Raw genomic sequence first — 19,637 nt, 5'->3', positions numbered from 1 at the left:
CATGGGGCAGGGACAGTGAGAAGGTTTCACAAGGCTCCACAGCGGGCCAGTCATGGATGTGGCTAGGAAACCCTGCCTTCCCACTGCCCACTCGTGGCCCGCCGTGCTCCGGCGCGTCCGTGGCTGCAGCTCCTCAGGATGGTGCCTCCTCGTAGGACAGGCCGGGACTGCGTGTGTTCAGGTCTCCATGTCCTGCGCTGAGCTGGGCTCTATCTGGGCTCTGTTGGGCAGCAAGTGTGACCACTGGCTCTTTAGACTGGAAACACATCACTACCAGGAATATTCACAGTGGGTGCTTGTTTAATTTGTGTGCTTAAATAGAAAAATTAGCTTTGGATTGACTACCCACATTGCATGATAAAAAAGAAGAATTAAGACTTTATTTCTGTGCCAAAACTAAAATTTAGACTTGAAGAGCAATTGTTTTAAATAGAAGTGAATTTTGGAGCCTTTTTTCTCTGATGGTGGAGAGGTGCGCTGTGGTAGTTGAGAGCCCTGGTGTCAGCGAGGGAGGAATGGCCGTCACACAGGGCTGTGTCGTGATCCATGGAGAGCGCCACGTCGAGGAGGAGAATCAGCCCTTCCCAGAAATGTGGAATTACATTTTAAACTAGATTTAGATGGACTAATAGTTATAAAAGTAGCTTTTATTTTCAGAGAAGAAAAAACCCAGAGAGCTCTGTGGAATGAGAGCCCTACCCTGTCCATTTTATTTTAAAAGTAATTCACAAATGTGGTTTTAAAACCATTTCTAAAAATAACCGGCAGGATATGAAAGTATAAATAAATTAAAATAGAATCTTCCCTGCCTGTTTCCCTGGAGTTCCATTCCTGAATGCTCCTCCAGAGTAGGTGTCGACCCAGGCCTCCTTATGGTTCCCGCGGCAGGTCGTGCTGCGCCTCCGCCTCCGCCTCCGCCTCCACCCCCGTCCCCCGGGTCTCCTCGTTTCCTCGTGTTCCATTTTTGCATCGTGGACTGCCAGCTCCTGTTGGGGCCGCGTGGCTCTGCGCTGGGTGGCTGTGCCTGGCTGGTGGATGGGGCGTTTTGACGGCACAGGTGGTGCAGCCGAGGCGTCCTGTGCTCACGTGCCTGAGTGAGCATTTCCACGGGACTGGTTCCTGAAGTGGAACTGTTGGCCTTCACACAGACATTAGGATTGAACTCAGTATGTTCAGCTTGTTCATGGAAGCAAAATTATAGGAAATATCCATTATGTATCAGGAGTAGTCATTTTTGTTTTCATATTCCAAGCTTTTGAGCCAGGGTAAAGCATATGTTTTTATGTGACCATTGAGACATTTCCTTCATCGTAATATGGCAAAAATAAATTTTAGGATTAGCACTGAATTTAAAAAACAAATTCGAAATAAATGTTTATTGAAGGACCGAGTCTGGTCCCTGAAGCGGTAGGATTTGCTTCAGCGCCTGGCCTCCCTGTGGCTCTGGAGTGGTCCCTGGTCTTGTTGACAGTGGTGGGACCCCTCTTGGTGGGAAGGGTGTGGCTCTAAGTGGAGAAACAGGGCATTGCAGCAGCAGGCAAGCGCCTCTCCCTGGCAGGCAGGGCGGCAGGTTGCATGACCAGTGTTCCTACGGGCAGGACTGAGGCCTGGTCTCTCTCTTGCTCTTGCTCTCTTTACGTGAAGTGAAATATTTTCTGATAAGCTTTTAATTTTGTAGTGCTCAGTTGAATGTGGAATTGAAAAGTTGGCACGAGAGGTCCTGTGTGTCTCAGCCACGTTCCCTGGCTGATGCTCCCCTCACCGGGAACAGCTCTCATGGCTGTGACGCTGACTGGGGACTTGACTGTTCGCTCCAGGTTCCATTTGGATGTCCTGGTTTTTCAGTGACTGTCCCCTGCTGCCTCTGGATCCCACCTTGCATTTAACCATCGTGTCTCTGTCTCTCAGGCTTCCCTTGTGTTTTTGGGACCTTGACAGTCTGAAGAGGACTGGCTGCTCAGGATTAGGTTCTGTTTGGATGTCCTGGTTTTTCAGTGACTGTCCCCTGCTGTCCCAGGACCCCACCTTGCTTTTAACCATCGTGTCTCTATCTCTCAGGCTTCCCTTGTGTTTTGGGGACCTTGATGGTCTGAAGAGGACTAACTGGTCAGGATTTTGTCGGATGTCTCTTAATTGGGGCATGGGTTTTTGGGGAGAAAACCCAGAGGTGAGGTGTGTGTCATCTCGGGGAGCCAGATGCGCACCTGCCCGCTGCGTGGTGCTGGCCACGGTCCCCGGGTGCGTGGGGCAGACGAACTGGTTCCACAGGGAGCTGCTTCTCCCCTTTCCGTGTTCTGTCCACACGGTTTATATTTAAAAACCCTCATTTCATATTTGTCATTTTGTGGTTAAATCCTTGTTGGAAAGTGATACTCAGTTATGAGGCCTTTGGATGTAATTTTATTTCCTCCCAGTAAAGAGTGGTCCCATTGTCCTTAATGGACACCTAAATTGTGCAGAGCAAGGAGACAGGGCGCTGGATGCCCACAAATGCCAGGACAGCCAGGAGCCAGAACAGTGAGGGACCCATAGCCCTCCCTCAGAGGCCTCTCCCGGACCCTGCATCCACACAGCCCTGTGACCACCCACACCCTCCCCGACTGGCTTCTCCATGCTGCTGTCTCCCAGACATGAGCTGCCTGACTGTCCCTCATGTGTGCCTAGGAGGACACTAGCTGCCTGTCTGTCCCACGTGTGCCCAGGAGGACATGAGCTTCTTGACCATCCCCATGTGTGCCCAGGAGGACACGAGCTGCCTGTCTGACTCCACATGTGCCTAGAAGGCCACGAGCTGCCTGTCTGTCCCCCATGTGTGCCCAAGAGGCATGATGCTATTCCTGCCATGTCCCCAGAGCTGTATGCATGGCACGCAGGAGGCAGTTGTCGCAGATAAACAGGAGTTTAGCCTGTGTACATTAATCACACAAACTTGGTTAACACGAGTGTATTTCTGCAAGAGAACCTGTTTCTGGTGAGCAGATGAAGCTAGTGTTAGAGCCCATGGTCATGGACTGTGCCAGGGCCCTGTGCGGTTGGCAGGGAAGCGTGTCCTGCATGGTCAGGTGTCCCACAGGGAGAGAGCTCTGGGCTGCGAATCCCTCTGGGAGATGGGCAAGGGGTCCTGGCCTTCTTTAGCCCAGCGTTTCCTGTGCTCCTACAGGAACAGGGCTTCATCCTGGCACTTCCCGTACACCTACAGGAACAGGGCTTCACCCCGGCACTTCCAACACACCTACAGGAACAGGGCTTCACCCCAGCGTTTCCCGTACACCTACAGGAACAGGGCTTCACCCCGGCGCTTCCCGTACACCTACAGGAACAGGGCTTCACCCCGGCGCTTCCCGTACACCTACAGGAACAGGGCTTCACCCCTGCGCTTCCCGTACACCTACAGAAACAGGGCTTCACCCCGGCGCTTCCTGTACACCTACAGGAACAGGGGACACTTACAGGAACAGGGCTTCACCCCGGCGCTTCCTGTACACCTACAGGAACAGAGGACACCTACAGGAACAGGGCTTCACCCCGGCGCTTCCTGTACACCTACAGGAACAGGGGACACCTACAGGAACAGGGGCTTCACCCCGGCGCTTCCTGTACACCTACAGGAACAGGGCTTCACCCTGGCGCTTCCTGTACACCTACAGGAACAGGGCGTCACCCCTGCGCTTCCCGTACACCTACAGGAACAGGGGCTTCACCCTGGTGCTTCCCGTACACCTACAGGAACAGGGCTTCACCCCGGTGCTTCCCGTACACCTACAGGAACAGGGCTTCACCCCTGTGCTTCCTGTACACCTACAGGAACAGGGGCTTCACCCCGGCGCTTCCTGTACACCTACAGGAACAGGCTTCACCCCAGCGCTTCCTGTACACCTACAGGAACAGGGGACACCTACAGGAACAGGGGCTTCACCCCGGCGCTTCCTGTACACCTACAGGAACAGGGCTTCACTCCGGCGCTTCCTGTACACCTACAGGAACAGGGCTTCACCCCGGTGCTTCCCGTACACCTACAGGAACAGGGGACACCTACAGGAACAGGGGCTTCACCCCGGCGCTTCCTGTACACCTACAGGAACAGGGCTTCACCCCGGCGCTTCCCGTACACCTACAGGAACAGGGCTTCACCCCGGCGCTTCCCATACACCTACAGGAACAGGGCTTGCCATCTCGTTCCACAGGGCCTCTCCATGTCCTCAGGACTCGCTGGTAACCTGTACAGCACCTCAGGACATGCTGCCCGTGGGAGGCCGGCCTGGGACTCCTGGCAGTCACTGGCCTGGCAGGGGCCTGCTCCCCTCCGGGACCTCTGCACCCTCTTTGTTTGTCCATAAGGATGGGGGTCCCTCCTGTCCAGGGCCTGGCCTGTGCCACACCCTCCACTGGTGAAGCCGGGGTGCTCTGCTGTCCTCACACAGGACGGCTCCTCTCATGGGGCAAAGGCCACTTGTGATGGGCCCCTGTCAGAAACAGGGTCAAGTGTGCAGAAAGACACGAAGTGTGTTTTGCTCTCTAGAAAAGCGCGGTTGAACGCGTACCAAGCCAGTCGCTCAGGTTGGGGTACAGCCTTCGGAGAAGTGAGGGTCCTGAGTCCCTAACCCTTCAAGCAGTGCCCAGCGTGGCTGAGTCCCTTTTTGCTGCCGTTGGCTATGGAGCGCTAACTGGCTTGTGCTCTCCAGGCCTGAGATGGGGACCAGGTGAGGACCCTTTTGGGTCCTTTGAAATGCAAGGCAGCAAAGCACAGCAGGTGCAGAGCTTAATTCAGAACCTCCTGGCACCCTGCCTGGCACCGGGTCATTGGGAGTCCATCGCACAGGCAGGGATGGGTGCCTGGTCTGCATGGCAGAGGTGTCCTGGAGGCCTCAGCACACGCACTTTACCTGAGCTCACGTCCGACACGCCCGGGCTTCCAGGTGTCTGCTCGGTGTTTCCTGAAAACCACTGGCTGGCCGGGCCCTGCAGGTGGCCGGGTCTCCTCAGCTGGCGTCTCTATTCCACCAGCAGCCAGGCCTGCCCTCGGCCTTGTTAGCCACCGTCACTGTGGAGGGTGTTTCTTACCCCCAGACGCCTTCGGCTGCTACAGGCGTGCGGGTGGTTCCGGGATGGCATTGCCCTGCCCGGGCCCATCCTGTCTCCCCTCAGGGGCAGCTGTGGTGAGCAGAGGGCTGAGGACACAGGATGCACAGTGGGGAGGGCTTTCGTGGCGGTTTGGAGTCGATTCGCTTCCTGTTTTCTTCTAGGGTGGTTTTGAATTTCGGCCGTTACACGTAGAAGCGTCTGAGGTGTATCGGCAGAGGGCTTTCCAAACAACTTAGACCTGAGGCTCAGCTTTGTCTCATTCATTTGTTTGGCCAAGTGGCCTGCAGTTCCCTGGCCTGCCTTTAGTGTGGACAAGGAGAAAGAAGTCATGGGCACACGTGGCGCAAGTGAGACCCTTTAAAATGACCTGAAAACCACCTGCCCAGGCTTTGAGGATGCAACCCGTTTTTAGCGGCAGAAACTGTTAAGCGCCTCCGAGTGGGATCTCCTGCGGGGATCTCCCGAGTGAGGGGCCGCACCTGTACTTCTGGGGCCTCGTGGTGAAGGCCAGGGTAGGGGCGGGCCTCGGCTAGACATCCTTGACCCCTTGGTTTGGAGATGAAGAAACTGAGACTGAGCACAGTCCAGGACTGGATTAGGAAGTGGGTGGGGATGGGGGCACAGGTGGAGCCCCTGGGGAGAGCTGGTTCTCAGGAACGCAGTGGCGGAGCTGCGGTCGGGTTGCGTGGTGCTCCCACCCTGACTCAGTGGCCTCTCTGATCCCCACCCTGCAGGTGTACATCGGCGAGCTCCCGCAGGACTTCCTCCGCATCACGCCCACTCAGCAGCAGCGGCAGGTCCAGCTGGATGCGCAGGCGGCCCAGCAGCTGCAGTACGGAGGCGCTGTGGGCACCGTGGGCCGACTCAACATCACCGTGGTGCAGGTGGGCCTTGGGCGCCCCCTGCCTGCCGGGGGCTGGCGTGCTCAGCTGGGGTGGGACTGAGGGTTTCGGCGTTTATACGGCATTTCCTAAGTGGGCAAATGGAGCTTCTGATCCAGGTTTTCCTGTGAAACGTGTGTGATGTGAAAAATGATACACATGAAAAATATTGTCAATGGCCCCGGTTCTGCCAAACATAACTAAAATGACAAGTAGGGGGTGTAGTGGGCGTGTGCTCTGTGTGGGATCCGGCTTCTCCACCAGGTGCCTGCACCCTCCCCTCCCCACGGAGCAGCTCCCCGTCAGCCTCAGAGCTGGACACCTGCCGCCAGGACGCGGCCAGCGGTCGCTTAGTGGACTTTCAAGTGAAAACCAAAATCCATGGGCAGATTGAACACCGGTCTTGATCACACCAAAACATTCCGTAAGACCACAGGAGAAGGAAACGCATTGCGGGCCACACAGGCTCTTCTAGAGACCCACAGTAGAGCAGGCGGAAGTGCCTCTGTGGACCTCACAAGTCAGACTTGCTTTCAGGGACCGAATGGTGTGGCGGGCCTGGCTGCGCCGTCAGTGTTTGGGTCTGTAGCCTCACGCCTCTCCTCACAGCGCCTCTTGGACCCTCGCCAGTGCAGGCGTTTCTGTGCTGGCATGGCACATCCCTCTGCCCATCTGCTGAACTCCTACAAGCCTGTGCGTTCCTGCCCCAGCTGCCACCAGGCCACCAGGTGCCATCACCCGCATTCAGCTGCCACCTCCTGGCAGGGCCTGGTGACCACAGGGCACTCCGCCTCACACAGTTCAAGCCCCAGGGCTGGCTGGGCCTTGGAGGTGGCCCTGGCATTGCCCACACCTCTGGTCCCCCTTGGTCCCCCGTCACACTCTGGAGCCCACCACAGGCAGCCTGTCTGCTCCGTCCACGTGAGCTCACCCAGCTGTTTGTGGGCAGCTCCAGAGGTGGGAACATTCCTGCCTCCTTACTGGGCCACGTCACTCAGCCCGCTGTTCCCTGCTTCTCTGGGCTTCTGGGAGGCCACACGTGTGGTTCCGTTTGCCACTCCTGGCTGCTTCCCCTGGTCGTCTCCTGGTCCTGCAATGGGACACCAAGGCGTCTGGTCCTCAGCCCGCCCTCCCCTCTGCCCACACACCCCAGGGTGATGCTGCATTTCTGTGGATCTAAATACCCACGTGCTGGCCCCTGCCTGAGCCAGCCGCTTAGCTCTGCTCCATATTTCTGGGTACAGACCATGGCCACATGGCCTCCCCGGTGTCCAGTGGGCATGCCGGACTCCGTGTGCCCAAGGTGAGCTCTCGAGCCGCCCTCCCCCACCCAGCGTCTGCAGGTGGCTGCTCCACACTCTGGAAGCTGAGCCCAAAGCCATGGTGCCCCATGGTTCGTCTCTGCTGACCCTCAGCACAGGTGCCACCTCCAGCCGGTCCAGGCGGGGATCCCCACACGCACCCACTGCCTCCGCTCAGCCACTGGAGCATGGCCAGAGCAGGTCACTTCCTGCATAGGCCTTTCTTGCGGGCACTGTCCTGCTGAGCCTTCTCAAGCTGCGGCCTGTTTTTTGCCTCACCCCTGGTCACTCTTGACTTTCCTGCTCCCTGGGCTATTCTCCTGCTGCCTGCAGCTCCTCCTCCAGCTCCTGCGCCCACACGCTCACTCAGTCCCCCTGGCCGGTCAGCCCTGCAGTGCCAGCACCGTCTGCTGCGCCGTGTGCCTGGTGTGCGTCTCTTGCCTGTTGTGGGGGAAGCAGCGGTGCCTGTGTGTCCCCACAGTGTCTGCCACACCAGAACAGCGTGTGGTTGTGTGCAGTCACAGCGAATGGGAGGATGCTCCTGTAACATTGGTGAGGCCACTTCAGCAGAGCCGTCGGTGCAGAGAATGCCCCCCTGCACTTTTCCATCCACAGCACAGAGGGCAATTGGAAGACACAGGAACGGCAGGACCCAGTGTGAGCAGGCGTCAGTGACGGGCACGGGGACACTGGCGGGGGAGTCCCACGTGCCACCCAGAAAGTTGGCTTTGCTCAAAGCCTTTACAGTTATCAGTAAAAACAAAAGTGTTAGCAGCTAGGCAGAAACAGCGTGGTTACCTGGAAGCTTTGAAAAGTCACTCTGGTCTCAGACTTTGCTGCTGCATACTTTCCAGAAAACAGGGCAGTTTCTAAGGAGTTGAGGGGGGCAGAGTTTTAGTGTAAGAGCTGATAGAGTAGATTTATGGGTGTGGAACTGGAAGCTGTAAAGGCTGAGCACGCCTGTCGCCTGGGAGCTTCCAAAAACCTGTCATTCCATAGGATTCCGCAGTACGCTCCGGCCACCCAAGAAACACCCTAAAATTAAGGACCCAAGAATGGGACAGTTTTGACATAAAAGCACTGGCCACAGCTTTGGTTAGAAGTGAAAGCAGGGAGCTTGTATGTGGATGAGGACAGAAAACAGGACCCGGCAGTCCAGAGATGAGGGCACGGGGTGGGAGCGCTCAGCTCTGCAGTCCAGAGATGAGGGCACAGGATGGGAGAGCTCAGCTGTGCAGTCCAGAGATGAGGGCACAGGATGGGAGAGCTCAGCTGTGCAGCCCAGAGATGAGGGCACGGGATGGGAGAGCTCAGCTGTGCGGTCCAGAGATGAGGGCACGGGATGGGAGAGCTCAGCTGTGCGGTCCAGAGATGAGGGCACAGGGTGGGAGAGCTCAGCGGTGCGGCCCAGAGATGAGGGCACGGGATGGGAGACCTCAGCTGTGTGGTCCAGAGATGGGGGCACAGGGTGGGAGAGCCCAGCGTTGCAGTCCAGAGATGAGGGCACGGGATGGGAGAGCTCAGCTGTGCGGTCCAGAGATGAGGGCACAGGGTGGGAGAGCTCAGCGGTGCGGTCCAGAGATGGGGTCACGGGATGGGAGAGCTCAGCTGTGCGGTCCAGAGATGAGGGCACAGGTTTGGGAGAGCTCAGCGGTGCAGTCCAGAGATGGGGGAGCTCAGCTGTGCGGTTCAGAGATGAGGTCACGGGATGGGAAAGCTCAGCTGTGCAGTCCAGAGATGAGGGCACAGGGTGGGAGAGCTCAGCTGTGCGGTCCAGAGATGAGGGCACAGGGTGGGAGAGCTCAGCTGTGCCGTGGGGGGTGGTGAGGACAGGGCGGCCTGCTCTCAGAGGGGGTTCAGCCAGGACGGGGCGGCCGTGCCCTCAGAGGGGGTTCAGCCAGGACGGGGTGGCCGTGCTCTCAGAGGGGGTTCAGCCAGGATGGGGCGGCCTGCCCTCGGGGGGGTTCAGCCAGGACGGGGCAGCCTGCCCTCAGAGGGGGTTCAGTCAGGACGGGGCGGCCTGCCCTCAGAGGGAATTCAGGCAGGACAGGGCAGCTGTGCCCTCAGAGGGGGTTCAGCCAGAACAAGGTGACCATGCCCTCATGGGGGTCTATGAGGATGGGGCAGCCATGCCCTCAGAGGGGGTCCATGAGGATGGGGCAGCCATGCCCTCTTGAGAGTCTATGAAGATGGGGTGGCTGTGCCCTCAGGGAGGAGTTGGTGAGGACAGGGGGCCATACCCTCAGAGGGCTCGGGCAGTGTCTGGACTCTTGCACTGGAAAGGAAGAACCAGTGGGCTCCACGTGGCTACCCCTGAAGTGTGCGGGAGGGAGGGTTGGGATGGCTCCCGTGGTCTCTGTTGCCGGCTCCTGGGGTGAGCTGGGTTGGCCACAGGAGAACAGGTGGCAGTGGTGCGGGAAGGCCATCTGCGCTCCAGGGAGGACGCCTTCCCGGCGGTGCGGGCAGGCCATCTGCGCTCCAGGGAGGACGCCTTCCCGGCGGTGCGGGCAGGCCATCTGCGCTCCAGGGAGGACGCCTTCCCGGCGGTGCGGGCAGGCCATCTGCGCTCCAGGGAGGACGCCTTCCCGGCGGTGCGGGCAGGCCATCTGCGCTCCAGGGAGGACGCCTTCCCGGCGGTGCGGGCAGGCCATCTGTGCTCCAGGGAGGACGCCTTCTCAGTGGCCAGGGCTGCAGGCTGCACCCGACCCAGCTCACCAGGGCTCTTCTCCTGGTTTTTCTTGACAAAGTTTTACAGTTCTAGGTTTCATATTTGAACCTGTCGTAGATGCTGAGTTGCTGTCTGCTGAGCCAGTCACCTTACCTGCCACAGTCTTCTGGACATTAATAAGTCCATTCCCTATAACACATTCACCTGTGACACATGTTCACTCTCACCCCGTGGACCTCAGATGTCCCAGCCCAGCCCAGCACTAGCCTGAAGTTGGGTCTTGTGGTCTACATGTGACGTGGCTCCTTGTGATGAGGAGACTGTAAGGCTGGTTGCCTCACCGGGAGCTCGGACGCAAACCCCTCCCCTTTTTGTCTGAAACCTCGGACAAGCTCGGGCATGTTCCCTTTTCCCCTTCTCGCACAGCCTGTCTTTCCCTTAAAGAACCCAGTATGCAAGTGGGATCTTGTGATTCTAGCCAATAGTAGCCAAGTCTTTCTAGCCAATAGCAGCCGAGTCTTTCCAGCCAATAGCAGCCGAATCTTTCTAGCCAATAGCAGCCGAGTCTTTCTAGCCAATAGCAGCCGAATCTTTCTAGCCAATAGCAGCCGAGTAATTCTAACCAATAGCAGCCAAGTCCTGTATGCAAACAAAGGCTTGTAACCTTACCCAATAGCAGTCCTGCTCTCCCACAACCAATTGAGCTCCTTCACTCCCTATAAAACCCCATGTCTGAGAGGAGTCCGTGCGACTTCTCTGGCCCCTTCTGTCGGACCGCAGAACCTCGCCTGGGAGCCTGAATAAATTCCTTCACATGGGATCTTCTTGTGTTGGCCTCAGTTTCTTCCTTTTAAATTCGGCAAGAACAAACCTTACAAATGGTGCTGGAAACCCGGGAGGAGTTGTAAGACCCCTCCTGGGGGAAACTGACTCCTCCACACAAAGCCAGACTGGGGAGCCACCGTTTCACCACAAGGTAAGACTTCTGTTGCCCACCACCCCACCCGCTGTTCTCAGGGAGTCCCTGTCTGAAACCGCTGCAGCGTCAGGAATTCCTGTTGGGGGTCCGGGACTCGAGTCTGGGACTCCAGCCCTGGATCCAGGACTCCGGTTGCCTGCCGTGGGTCTGGGACTCTGGCTTCCTGCCGTTGAGTCTGGGACTCCGGCTTAGGACCAGAGTGTAAGAGGAGACGTCCCTACACTCTTGTCCTCTCCCTGTGAGGGGTTTTTTAGGGTCAGGAATTTGAGGGAGACGTCCCCACTTTCCTGAACCCTCACCAGCGACTGAGGTATGGGTACTCAGAAAGCCCCCTTCAAGCAGCCCTGCCTTATGGCAGAGCCAAACCCTCTGGCTTATACCAAAATTTTTATTTTGAACTAGCTTATTGGCATAAAAGGCTCCCGTTAAGTAAGAAACTGTATTTTCGGTTTCTTTCTTTTTCTGTTTCTCTTTTTTTCTCCCTTTTCTTCTCTCTCCACCTCTCTTATATGTGGTACTGTCTTTATTGTAGCCTCTAATTTTGCCATGTGACAGATAGCCCTAGCCCTGTCTTTTTTTGTTTTCTTCCTGATTATAATCACTGTAAGTGCAGGCTTTCTGGTATTTTCATTCCCGCCCCATGCTCTGTTCCTCTTGCACCACTGCCCAGGTGCTCCTAACCAAAGAAACCTTCTCTACGCCTTTAGCCCCTCCACCCTCCTCCTCTTCCTTTTCCGACCCCGATGCACCTGAGGAACTCTCCTTTCTGCTGGCCTGACCCAATAATCCTCCGCCCTATGACAGACCTCAACTCCCCTCAGCTCCTCCACCTCCTAATTACAACCTGACCTCTTCTGTTAGTGCTCACACCTGCTCGTGCTGTGCTCCTAACGACGCCTCCTAGCAGGCATGCAAAGCGCAGCCCAGAAGGTAGTTAATTATGACAAGCTGAGGGAAATAACTCAGGGCCCTACTGAAAACCCCGCCGCCTTTAACTAATGCTATGATCCTCCATACCCGGCTGGATCCAGCCTCCTTAGCGGGGGCTACAGTCCTAGCCACCCGCTTCATCTCCCAGTCGGCGGCTGATATAAGGAGGAAACTTAAAAAAGCTGAGGAGGGCCCCCAAACTCCCATATGGGACCTGGTAAACATAGCATTTAAAGTTTTTAATGGCCGAGAGGATAAGGCTGAGGCCACCCGACAAGCCTACTTACAGCAGAAGGTAGGCCTCCAAACCCGAGCTCTTGTAGCAGCCCTGAGGCCGGCAGCCCCCCGAACATCCGGTGGGGGAGGTCCATCGAAACCCTTCCAAAAGGCTCCAAGGGCCCGGCCCAGGCCCTGTTTCAGATGTGAGGGACATTGGGCCCAGTAGTGCCCCTGTCCTCATCCACCTCCCGGAACCTGCCCAAACTGCAAACAGACTGGACACTGGAAGGTAGATTGCCCGTCCCGGACCACAGGCCCACTCCCCGCACCTCTATGTAAGGAGCAGGCCGGTCCACAGGAAGCAATCCCTTTGCCTGAATTTCTCGGCCTTCTGGACGACTGACGCAGCCCGGACTCGAGGACCCCCATCACCCTTGCCGAGCCCAGGGTAAAGCTGCAGGTAGCGGCATCCCCTCTAGCAGCAGCTGGACTCAGGAGCGGTGCCCTAGGGTACAGTGTCATTTCAGCTGCCTAACTGGAAGATAAACTCCGTGTGGCCATTGAAGCGTCAGCCGCCTCTCTGGCCTCCCTTCAGCGACAAATCACGTTACTAGCCCAAGTAATTCTCCAAAACCAACGGGCCCTTGACCTATTAATGGCAGAAAAAGGAGGTTCCTACAAGCTCGTATGCAAGAAATTGGACGAGTGGCTGTCAATCAAATGCTGCTTCATCCCTTTGTCTGGTTCACGGTCGAGGCACCAGCCGACTGACCTGTCCCCCTTACTTTGCCCCTATTCAGCGGGAAGTAGTCAGAAAGAGGGGCACCCTCTATCATCAAAAGGTCGGAATGTAAGGCCGGTTGCCTCACTGGGAGCTCGGATGCAAACCCCCGCCCCCGCTTTTGTCCGAAAGCTCGGACATGCTCAGGCATGCTTCCTTCTTTTCTCGCACAGCCTGGCTTTCCCTTAAAGAACCCAGTATGCAAGCGGGGTCTTGTGATTCTAGCCAATAGCAGCCCAGTCTTTCTAGCCAATAGCAGCCGAGTAATTCTAACCAATAGCAGCCAAGTCCTGTATGCAAACAAAGGCTTGTAACCTTACCCAATAGTAGTCCTGCTCTCCCACAACCAATCGAGCTCCTTCACTCCCTATAAAACCCCACGTCTGAGAGGAGTCCTTGCGACTTCTCCGGCCCCTCCTGTCGGACCGCAGAACCTCGCCCGGGAGCCTGAATAAACCTTTCACATGGGATCTTGTGTTGGCCTCAGTTTCTTCCTTTTAAATTCAGCAAGAACAAACCTTACGGAGACATGTCCCCAAAACCCCACAGACTCTGAAAGCAGAGGCAGGGTAGCTGCCTTCGTGAAGGGAAGAAACCTCTGGCACGTGTTGTCTGAATTCCGTGGAGCAGACGTCGCCAGCTCCCCGCTCCCAGGTCCTCATGCTCCTGGGGGTGGCTCACGTTCCCCTTCGTGCTCCGTGGCTCTCAGCTGTGTCCTGGGACGTCCTCCTCTTTCCCCCCTCAGCCACTTCTGAGGAGGGCGTTAGAAAGCCTGCCCTTCATGGTGGCTGATGGCAGCCTCCATTGTGTCTGTGAGCGTCGTAGGTATCTCTTTCCAGGACAGGCCACGAGCTTTATCTCAGAACTGCACGATTCTATCTGTGGCTCAGTCTTGTTGCTCCTGGCCTCCGGGGAAGCAGGTCTCAGTCATGTTCAGGTGACTGGGTGGCTGTAGTCCGTCTGTTGGGAAGAGGCCACATGGAAGGGTTCAGGGAGGCAGATGACCTAGAGAGGGTCGGCACCTCCTTTTCCTGACACTGGCTTCGTTTCAGGCAAAGCTGGCCAAGAATTACGGTATGACCCGCATGGACCCCTACTGCCGCCTGCGCCTGGGCTACGCAGTATACGAGACACCCACGGCGCACAATGGCGCCAAGAGCCCCCGCTGGAACAAGGTCATCCACTGCACGGTGCCCCCAGGCGTGGACTCCTTCTATCTGGAGATCTTTGATGAGGTGAGAGGGGCGCACCAGCCATCACGGAGGCCGCACGTGGCTGAGCGTGGCTGCCCTGGGAACACGCCTGCCGACACTGCTGCGTTCCTGGCCAGCTTCGAGGCGTGGCCCCAAACCTGGTGTTTTATTGGGTGCATGACAGGGTCCCACTCTCCCTAAGGAATATGGAAAAGAGAGACTGTTTCCAGCTTCTCGAATGCCCTTACGTTTGGAAACATCTCTAGTGACAGGCGCTGACCTTCTAGGGACAGCGTGCACGTGTGCCCTCCGTGGGGTGCACCTGGGCTGGCCGCTCACAGCAGTGGGACTCCAGTGAGTCCTGCCGGGTGGGAAAGCTGTTCTTGGTGGTGGGAGTGGCTGTGGCCCTGGAGGGTCCTGGGTCCCTTCTGTGGCTGCACCTGCAGTGTTTCTGAGGGAGACTCAGAAGGTCAGAGGGGATGTGGCAAGGCTGTCGCTCAGTGTGATCCTGGCACCTTGCACCTGTGGTCCTGTGAGGCTGGAGCCCGCATGAGGGTGGGAGCAGCGTGGGGTAGCCAGGCCAGCAGACAGCCAGCCCCCTAACCCCACCGCCTGGGCCCTGCCTTTTCCTCCAGGCTTTTCTCTTTCCACGCCCACCCTGTTTTCCCCCCTCCGGCCCTCAGAAGAGTAGAGAGTGCATGGGAGGTGCAGAGGCCGCTGTGGGAGGCAGGCCCCATGTCCTCTCTGTGTGCCAGCTGCTCTGGGGCTTGGGAGGTGGCAGTTGGTGGAGCAAGGATGGGGCCTGAAGGGCTGCGGAGGAGCAGCCAGTGTCCCTGAACTGGACCCGGAGGAGGACAGCAGCCCAGGGCTCTCACTCTGCCCAGCCCCAGACCTGGCCCTGGCCCATCCTGGTCAGGAGAGGGAAGGAGAAGTCCCCTGCAGCATTGATAATCGCGAAGTCTGCGCTGCTGGAGGGCCTCCTTGTGGGAGCGCAGTTCCACCAGTGAGTCGGAGACCCGAGGCGGGCCCACGATGCTGCAGCCACAGGGGCAGGCGGCCTCCTCCCTGATGCCCTGGGCCTGTGCCTCTTGTCTCCCCAAGAGAGCCTTCTCCATGGATGACCGCATCGCCTGGACCCACATCACCATCCCTGAGTCCCTGCGGCAGGGCAAGGTGGAGGACAAGTGGTACAGCCTGAGCGGGAGGCAGGGGGACGACAAGGAAGGCATGATCAACCTCGTCATGTCCTACGCGGTGAGCTGCGGGCCTGGCATGAGGGCAGGGTGCAGTAGGGCAGGGCGGAGTGGATCGGGGTATGGTGGGGCACATGGGGGCCATGCCGCCCAGCGGACGCCATGGTCTTTTTCCTGCAGGCGCCAAGCCCGTAAACCAGCAGGGTCAGCGTTTTGAGGACAGAGGGCAGGGGCCCTGGGGTGGTTTGGTGGCCGAGAGGGGCTGCCCCGCGCACCGTGCCTGCCCACGTGTTCCGTCTGGAAAAAGAGCGTTGGGGTTGTTTGGTGGTCTCCACTGCAGGCCCGTGTCCTCGGAGGCCCACAGTCCTGCCAAGCCCTGCCCTTAAGGTCCAGCTGGGCAGCCCTCCAGGGTCTGAGATACAGCCCTGGGCCCTGCAGGTTTCGAGGCACTGGCCAGGACATGGCAGGGTGTCTCAGTGGAGACGGGTAGGGGGAGTCCGGGGCCCGCTGCCCTCAGGGTCGGGAAATCGAGGCCTGGCCATGCCAGGCAGTGGGGCCAGCACACCAGCCACCCTGGCTCTCAGCTGTCTCCGTCCTCAGCGCACCTGCAGCTCCTGGGGGCACAGGAGGGTCAGTTAGAGGATCCCGGACTCAGGGCTCTGCCATCTCCTCTGTATTCTCATCCAGGGGTTTTTAGGTCATGGTAGTTGAGACGTGCTGCTGTGGTAAACATCAGGCAGATGTGGGCAGAGGGCACAGCAGGGAGCAGCTCTTCTGGGCAGTCTTGGCTCCTCCCACCCCCTTTTTGTTAATACCGGGATATTTTAAAGCAAGTCCCGCCATGAGTGACCCCTCGTAAATGTCTCATGATGCGTCTTTTTAATAGACACTTTTATACAAACACAAAACATCATGGCGCTCCAGTGACTTATCTGCAGTTCACATTTGAACTAAACTCAGAGGTGACAGCAGCCCAGTGTGCTTCCCCCAGGCCGACCCAACGCCTGCACTGGGATGTCCCTCCTGACGCCACACGCTCTCGGTCACATCCCTATTAGCGGGGGGTGAGGGGGGTGGTCCTGTGAGTCTCACCGTGTGACGTCACCTCCCGGATGGGAGGAGGTGGAGTGGGGGCCAGGTGTCCCTGGGGACTGTGCACCCAGGCCTCACATCTGGCCTGAGGGCTGGCATGGCGACGGTGATTCTGGAAGTCATGAGGTTCTGATGTGTGTGGCGTGTTCTGCCCTGACCCCGGAACCATCTCCGCTGTGTTTCAGCTGCTGCCAGCTGCCATGGTGATGCCACCCCAGCCTGTGGTCCTGATGCCAACGGTGTACCAGCAGGGCGTTGGCTACGTGCCCATCACAGGTGCGTGTCCTCTGTCTTCCCTAGGTGCCTCTCCCCTGAGAAACTCTAGGGGCAGAGGGCGGGCGCAGGAGGAGGGAGGGGGTTTAGAGCTCTAGAATCCTGCAGACATGCTGACTGTACGCACACCCTTCAGCCAAGGAGCCAGGCGTTGCGTCTGAATTTTGGATGCATATATAGAAAATAGAATCTGTCTTTTCGTGCACATTCTTCAGGCCAGGGAGTCAGGGGTTAACGTTTGAATTTTGTATACGTATATAGAAAATAGAATCGGTCTTTTCCTGTTGGCGCAAATGTGTTGAAATCGTCAGAGCTGTGGAAATCTGACTTTGGAGCCCCGTAGTGCCAGCGCTCTGCAGGAGAACCTCACCCCCCTGTCGGGTGACGTGTGCCACGCACTGCGCCACTGCGTCCTTCGTCGCTGTTAGGAGTGAGCAGCCTACGGCTGCAGCAGCACCCAGCTGGGATGTCGCTTTTCATGCTGTTGCGTTTCCAGTCCTGCTGTGGCCGTCGCAGCAGCTGGTGCAGGGCCGGCCCCCGCTATGGACGGGCCCAGCTCTCCTCAGCAGGCGGGGAGACCATGTCCCCTGAGAGGAGGTGCTTGGTGGGGAGCCTGTGGTCACCCTGGTTCTCCTCCTGAGGTGGCCTTTGTCTTGGTCCAGGGAGCTGGTGTCCAAGCAGAGCACTGGTCCCTCTGCAGTGAGGCATGGAGTCCAGAGGCCAAGGCCATGGAAGTGCCGAGGTTTCAGGCAGGGCGTTGGGGATTTGTGGTGGTGTGGGGGAGGGGCGGGGCATTGGGGATACCTGGTGTGAGGGAGGGGCAGGACACTGGGGATACCTGGTGTTATGGGGGAGGGTCAGTGTGTTGGGGATGTGTGGTGGTGTGGGGGAGGGGCAGGGTGTTGGGGTTACCTGGTGTTATGGGGGAAGGTCAGGGTGTTGGGGATGTGTGGTGGTGTGGGGGAGGGTCAAGGTGTTGGGGATGTGTGGTGGTGTGGGGGAGGCTCAGGGTGTTGGGGATGTGTGGTGGTGTCGGGGAGGGTCAGGGTGTTGGGGATGTGTGGTGGTGTGGGGGAGGGTCAGGGTGTTGGGGATGTGTGGTGGTGTGAGGGAGGGGCAGGGCATTGGGCATGCATGGTGTTGTTGGGGGCCCTGTGCTGAGGGGCTGCTTTGGGGTCAGGGCGGGATGAGCTGCTAGCAGGCAAGAGTGCTGGGAAGCCAGTGCTGATGTCCAGCCCAGCTGGAGGGAGGAGGCCTGGTCCACACCCCAGTCCCGCAAGCATCCCGCACAGATGCAGAAAGGCCACCTTGGGAGTCGGGACCTGGCCTTAGACCCACCCCAGCGTGGCGGGAAATGCAGCCGGACTATGGGAAGGAGGGGACGGCACTGGGAGACTCAGGCTGTCCTTTAGCATTAGGGACGTTCTCTGTTGTTGGGTGCCAGCCCCAGCCCTGTACATGGTGTCCTTAGTCCCGGTGGTGACCAGGGAGTGAGAAGAAATAGACAAAGACGAGAGTTGAGTTTCACAGCATGGGTCCAGGAGACCGGCGCAATGGCGGGACGGCCTTGGCCCTGAACTCTGGGCTCCACACGCTTTTATTAGGTGCATTGTCTCATTAACTTGCAGGCTATGGTGAGGGGAGGTGAGAAGGGCAAACTAAAAGCTATCGTGGGGTAAGACAGCCAGGGGACCATGCAGCATTCAGCAGCACATGTTTCTTCTAAGAAACCGAACTTAGAACACTGAGTTTTACCAGCTGTGGTTACCAAGGTGCATCTGCACAGGAGCACAGCGGATGAGGCACGCCAGGCCTGACCACACACAGCGCGTTAAGGGGCTTCATCTCCCGAGCGTTGCCGACGCAGAGCTATCAGTCACTCCATATTCTGAGAACCTAGGCAGAGCCAGTGGCGTTCTGGTTATCTCTGCCCTGCAAGGCTTTCCTGTCTTGCAAGCTCCTATCTGTAATGACCCTCCCGAGTGTTGTGAGTGGAGGTGGCATTCCTTCCCAGAGTTCTTGGACAGGCCCTCTTTACGAGACCCTCACGCAGACCCTATGTTGGGAAGAGATCGTGGGACCAAAACCATCGTTCCTGCCTTGCACCCACACCGCGGCGTTCCCTGGTTTTAAAGCTCTCAGGTGGTCTTTACTGTAGGCCTCCTGTTACCACTTAGTTTTTGTCTGTATGGGCCTTAAACAGTTTTTATTGTACTGCACCATGGTTTGGAGTTTTCTTAACTCAGTATTTGATCCGTGGCACGAATCTCAGTGTATAAAAAGCAAAGCAAGCTTGTAATCATTTACCTAGAAATAACATAGGTCTTCCCCTGCCATCTCGGCCCACACTGTGATGAAACTGCTTGTGAGAAACACATGGCCTCGTCCTCCCTTGCTCACCTCTGCAGACTCTGCTTCCAAGTAAAGCCGCCTGCAGGTGCCAGGGCCGCCTTTCTCGAGAGGAAGAGCAGAGCTCATGTCTGAGCGGGGCCTCCGTGGTGTCTGGCGTCTTAGAAAACCCCCAGCCCAGCAGAAGCTGCACCTGCGCCCGGTCACCGAGGAAAAGAATACTTCCTAGGAAGTGAGTGGAGGTGACCCAGAAACGCAGAAGCCGCCAAGAGACGTTATTAGAGGAGGGCGGGCATCTGGATAAGTGGAAGAGCAGGGACCTCGGCAGAGAGACAGGAGCGCCCGGGAGCCCCACAGCATGGCCAGGGGAGCTCTGCTGCCCCGGGGACCATGATGTGCCCTGGGTGCTCCCTGGAGTGTCTCCTGGGGGGCTCAGGTTTGTAACTGGGACAGCGCAGAGCCACCGTCTTGGGGTCGGAGTGTCTCCTGTGGCCTGCAGTTCCTAGGGCTGATGAGCTGCTGTCTCTGATTGGCCTGAGTTGGAGGCAGATGGGTGACCTGAAAGAGAGCCAGGCCCTCCGGCTTCCCGAGGCTGGAAGTCCCTGCCCACGTGGGTGGGGCTGTTCACTGGCCGAGGCTGTGGGAGGATCCTCCTTGTCTCCTCCAACTTCTGGGCCGGGCACTCCGTGGCTGCCT

The 19,637-nt window shown here is 57.8% G+C and overlaps 1 protein-coding gene across 2 annotated transcripts in view; it reads left to right on the top strand.

The window, feature by feature from the left end:
- TOLLIP (toll interacting protein) overlaps positions 1–19,637 on the top strand; it is a 35,514-nt gene that overhangs the window by 11,252 nt on the left and 4,625 nt on the right. For both annotated transcript variants that reach the window (XM_021676966.2, XM_012456124.3), the window contains exons 2-5: positions 5,817–5,966; positions 13,894–14,076; positions 15,136–15,288; positions 16,505–16,595. In XM_021676966.2, the coding sequence (XP_021532641.1) occupies positions 5,817–5,966; positions 13,894–14,076; positions 15,136–15,288; positions 16,505–16,595 (577 nt within the window). The remainder of the gene's footprint in view (positions 1–5,816; positions 5,967–13,893; positions 14,077–15,135; positions 15,289–16,504; positions 16,596–19,637) is intronic.

The sequence above is a fragment of the Aotus nancymaae genome, unplaced genomic scaffold (genome assembly GCF_030222135.1).
Source record: "Aotus nancymaae isolate 86718 unplaced genomic scaffold, 86718_ANA_hifiasm-v0.15.2.pri h1tg000106l, whole genome shotgun sequence".
In the NCBI taxonomy this organism is placed as follows: domain Eukaryota; kingdom Metazoa; phylum Chordata; class Mammalia; order Primates; family Aotidae; genus Aotus; species Aotus nancymaae.
Note: the sequence above shows the minus strand (reverse complement) of the source record. Positions and strands in the feature narration are given on the sequence as shown.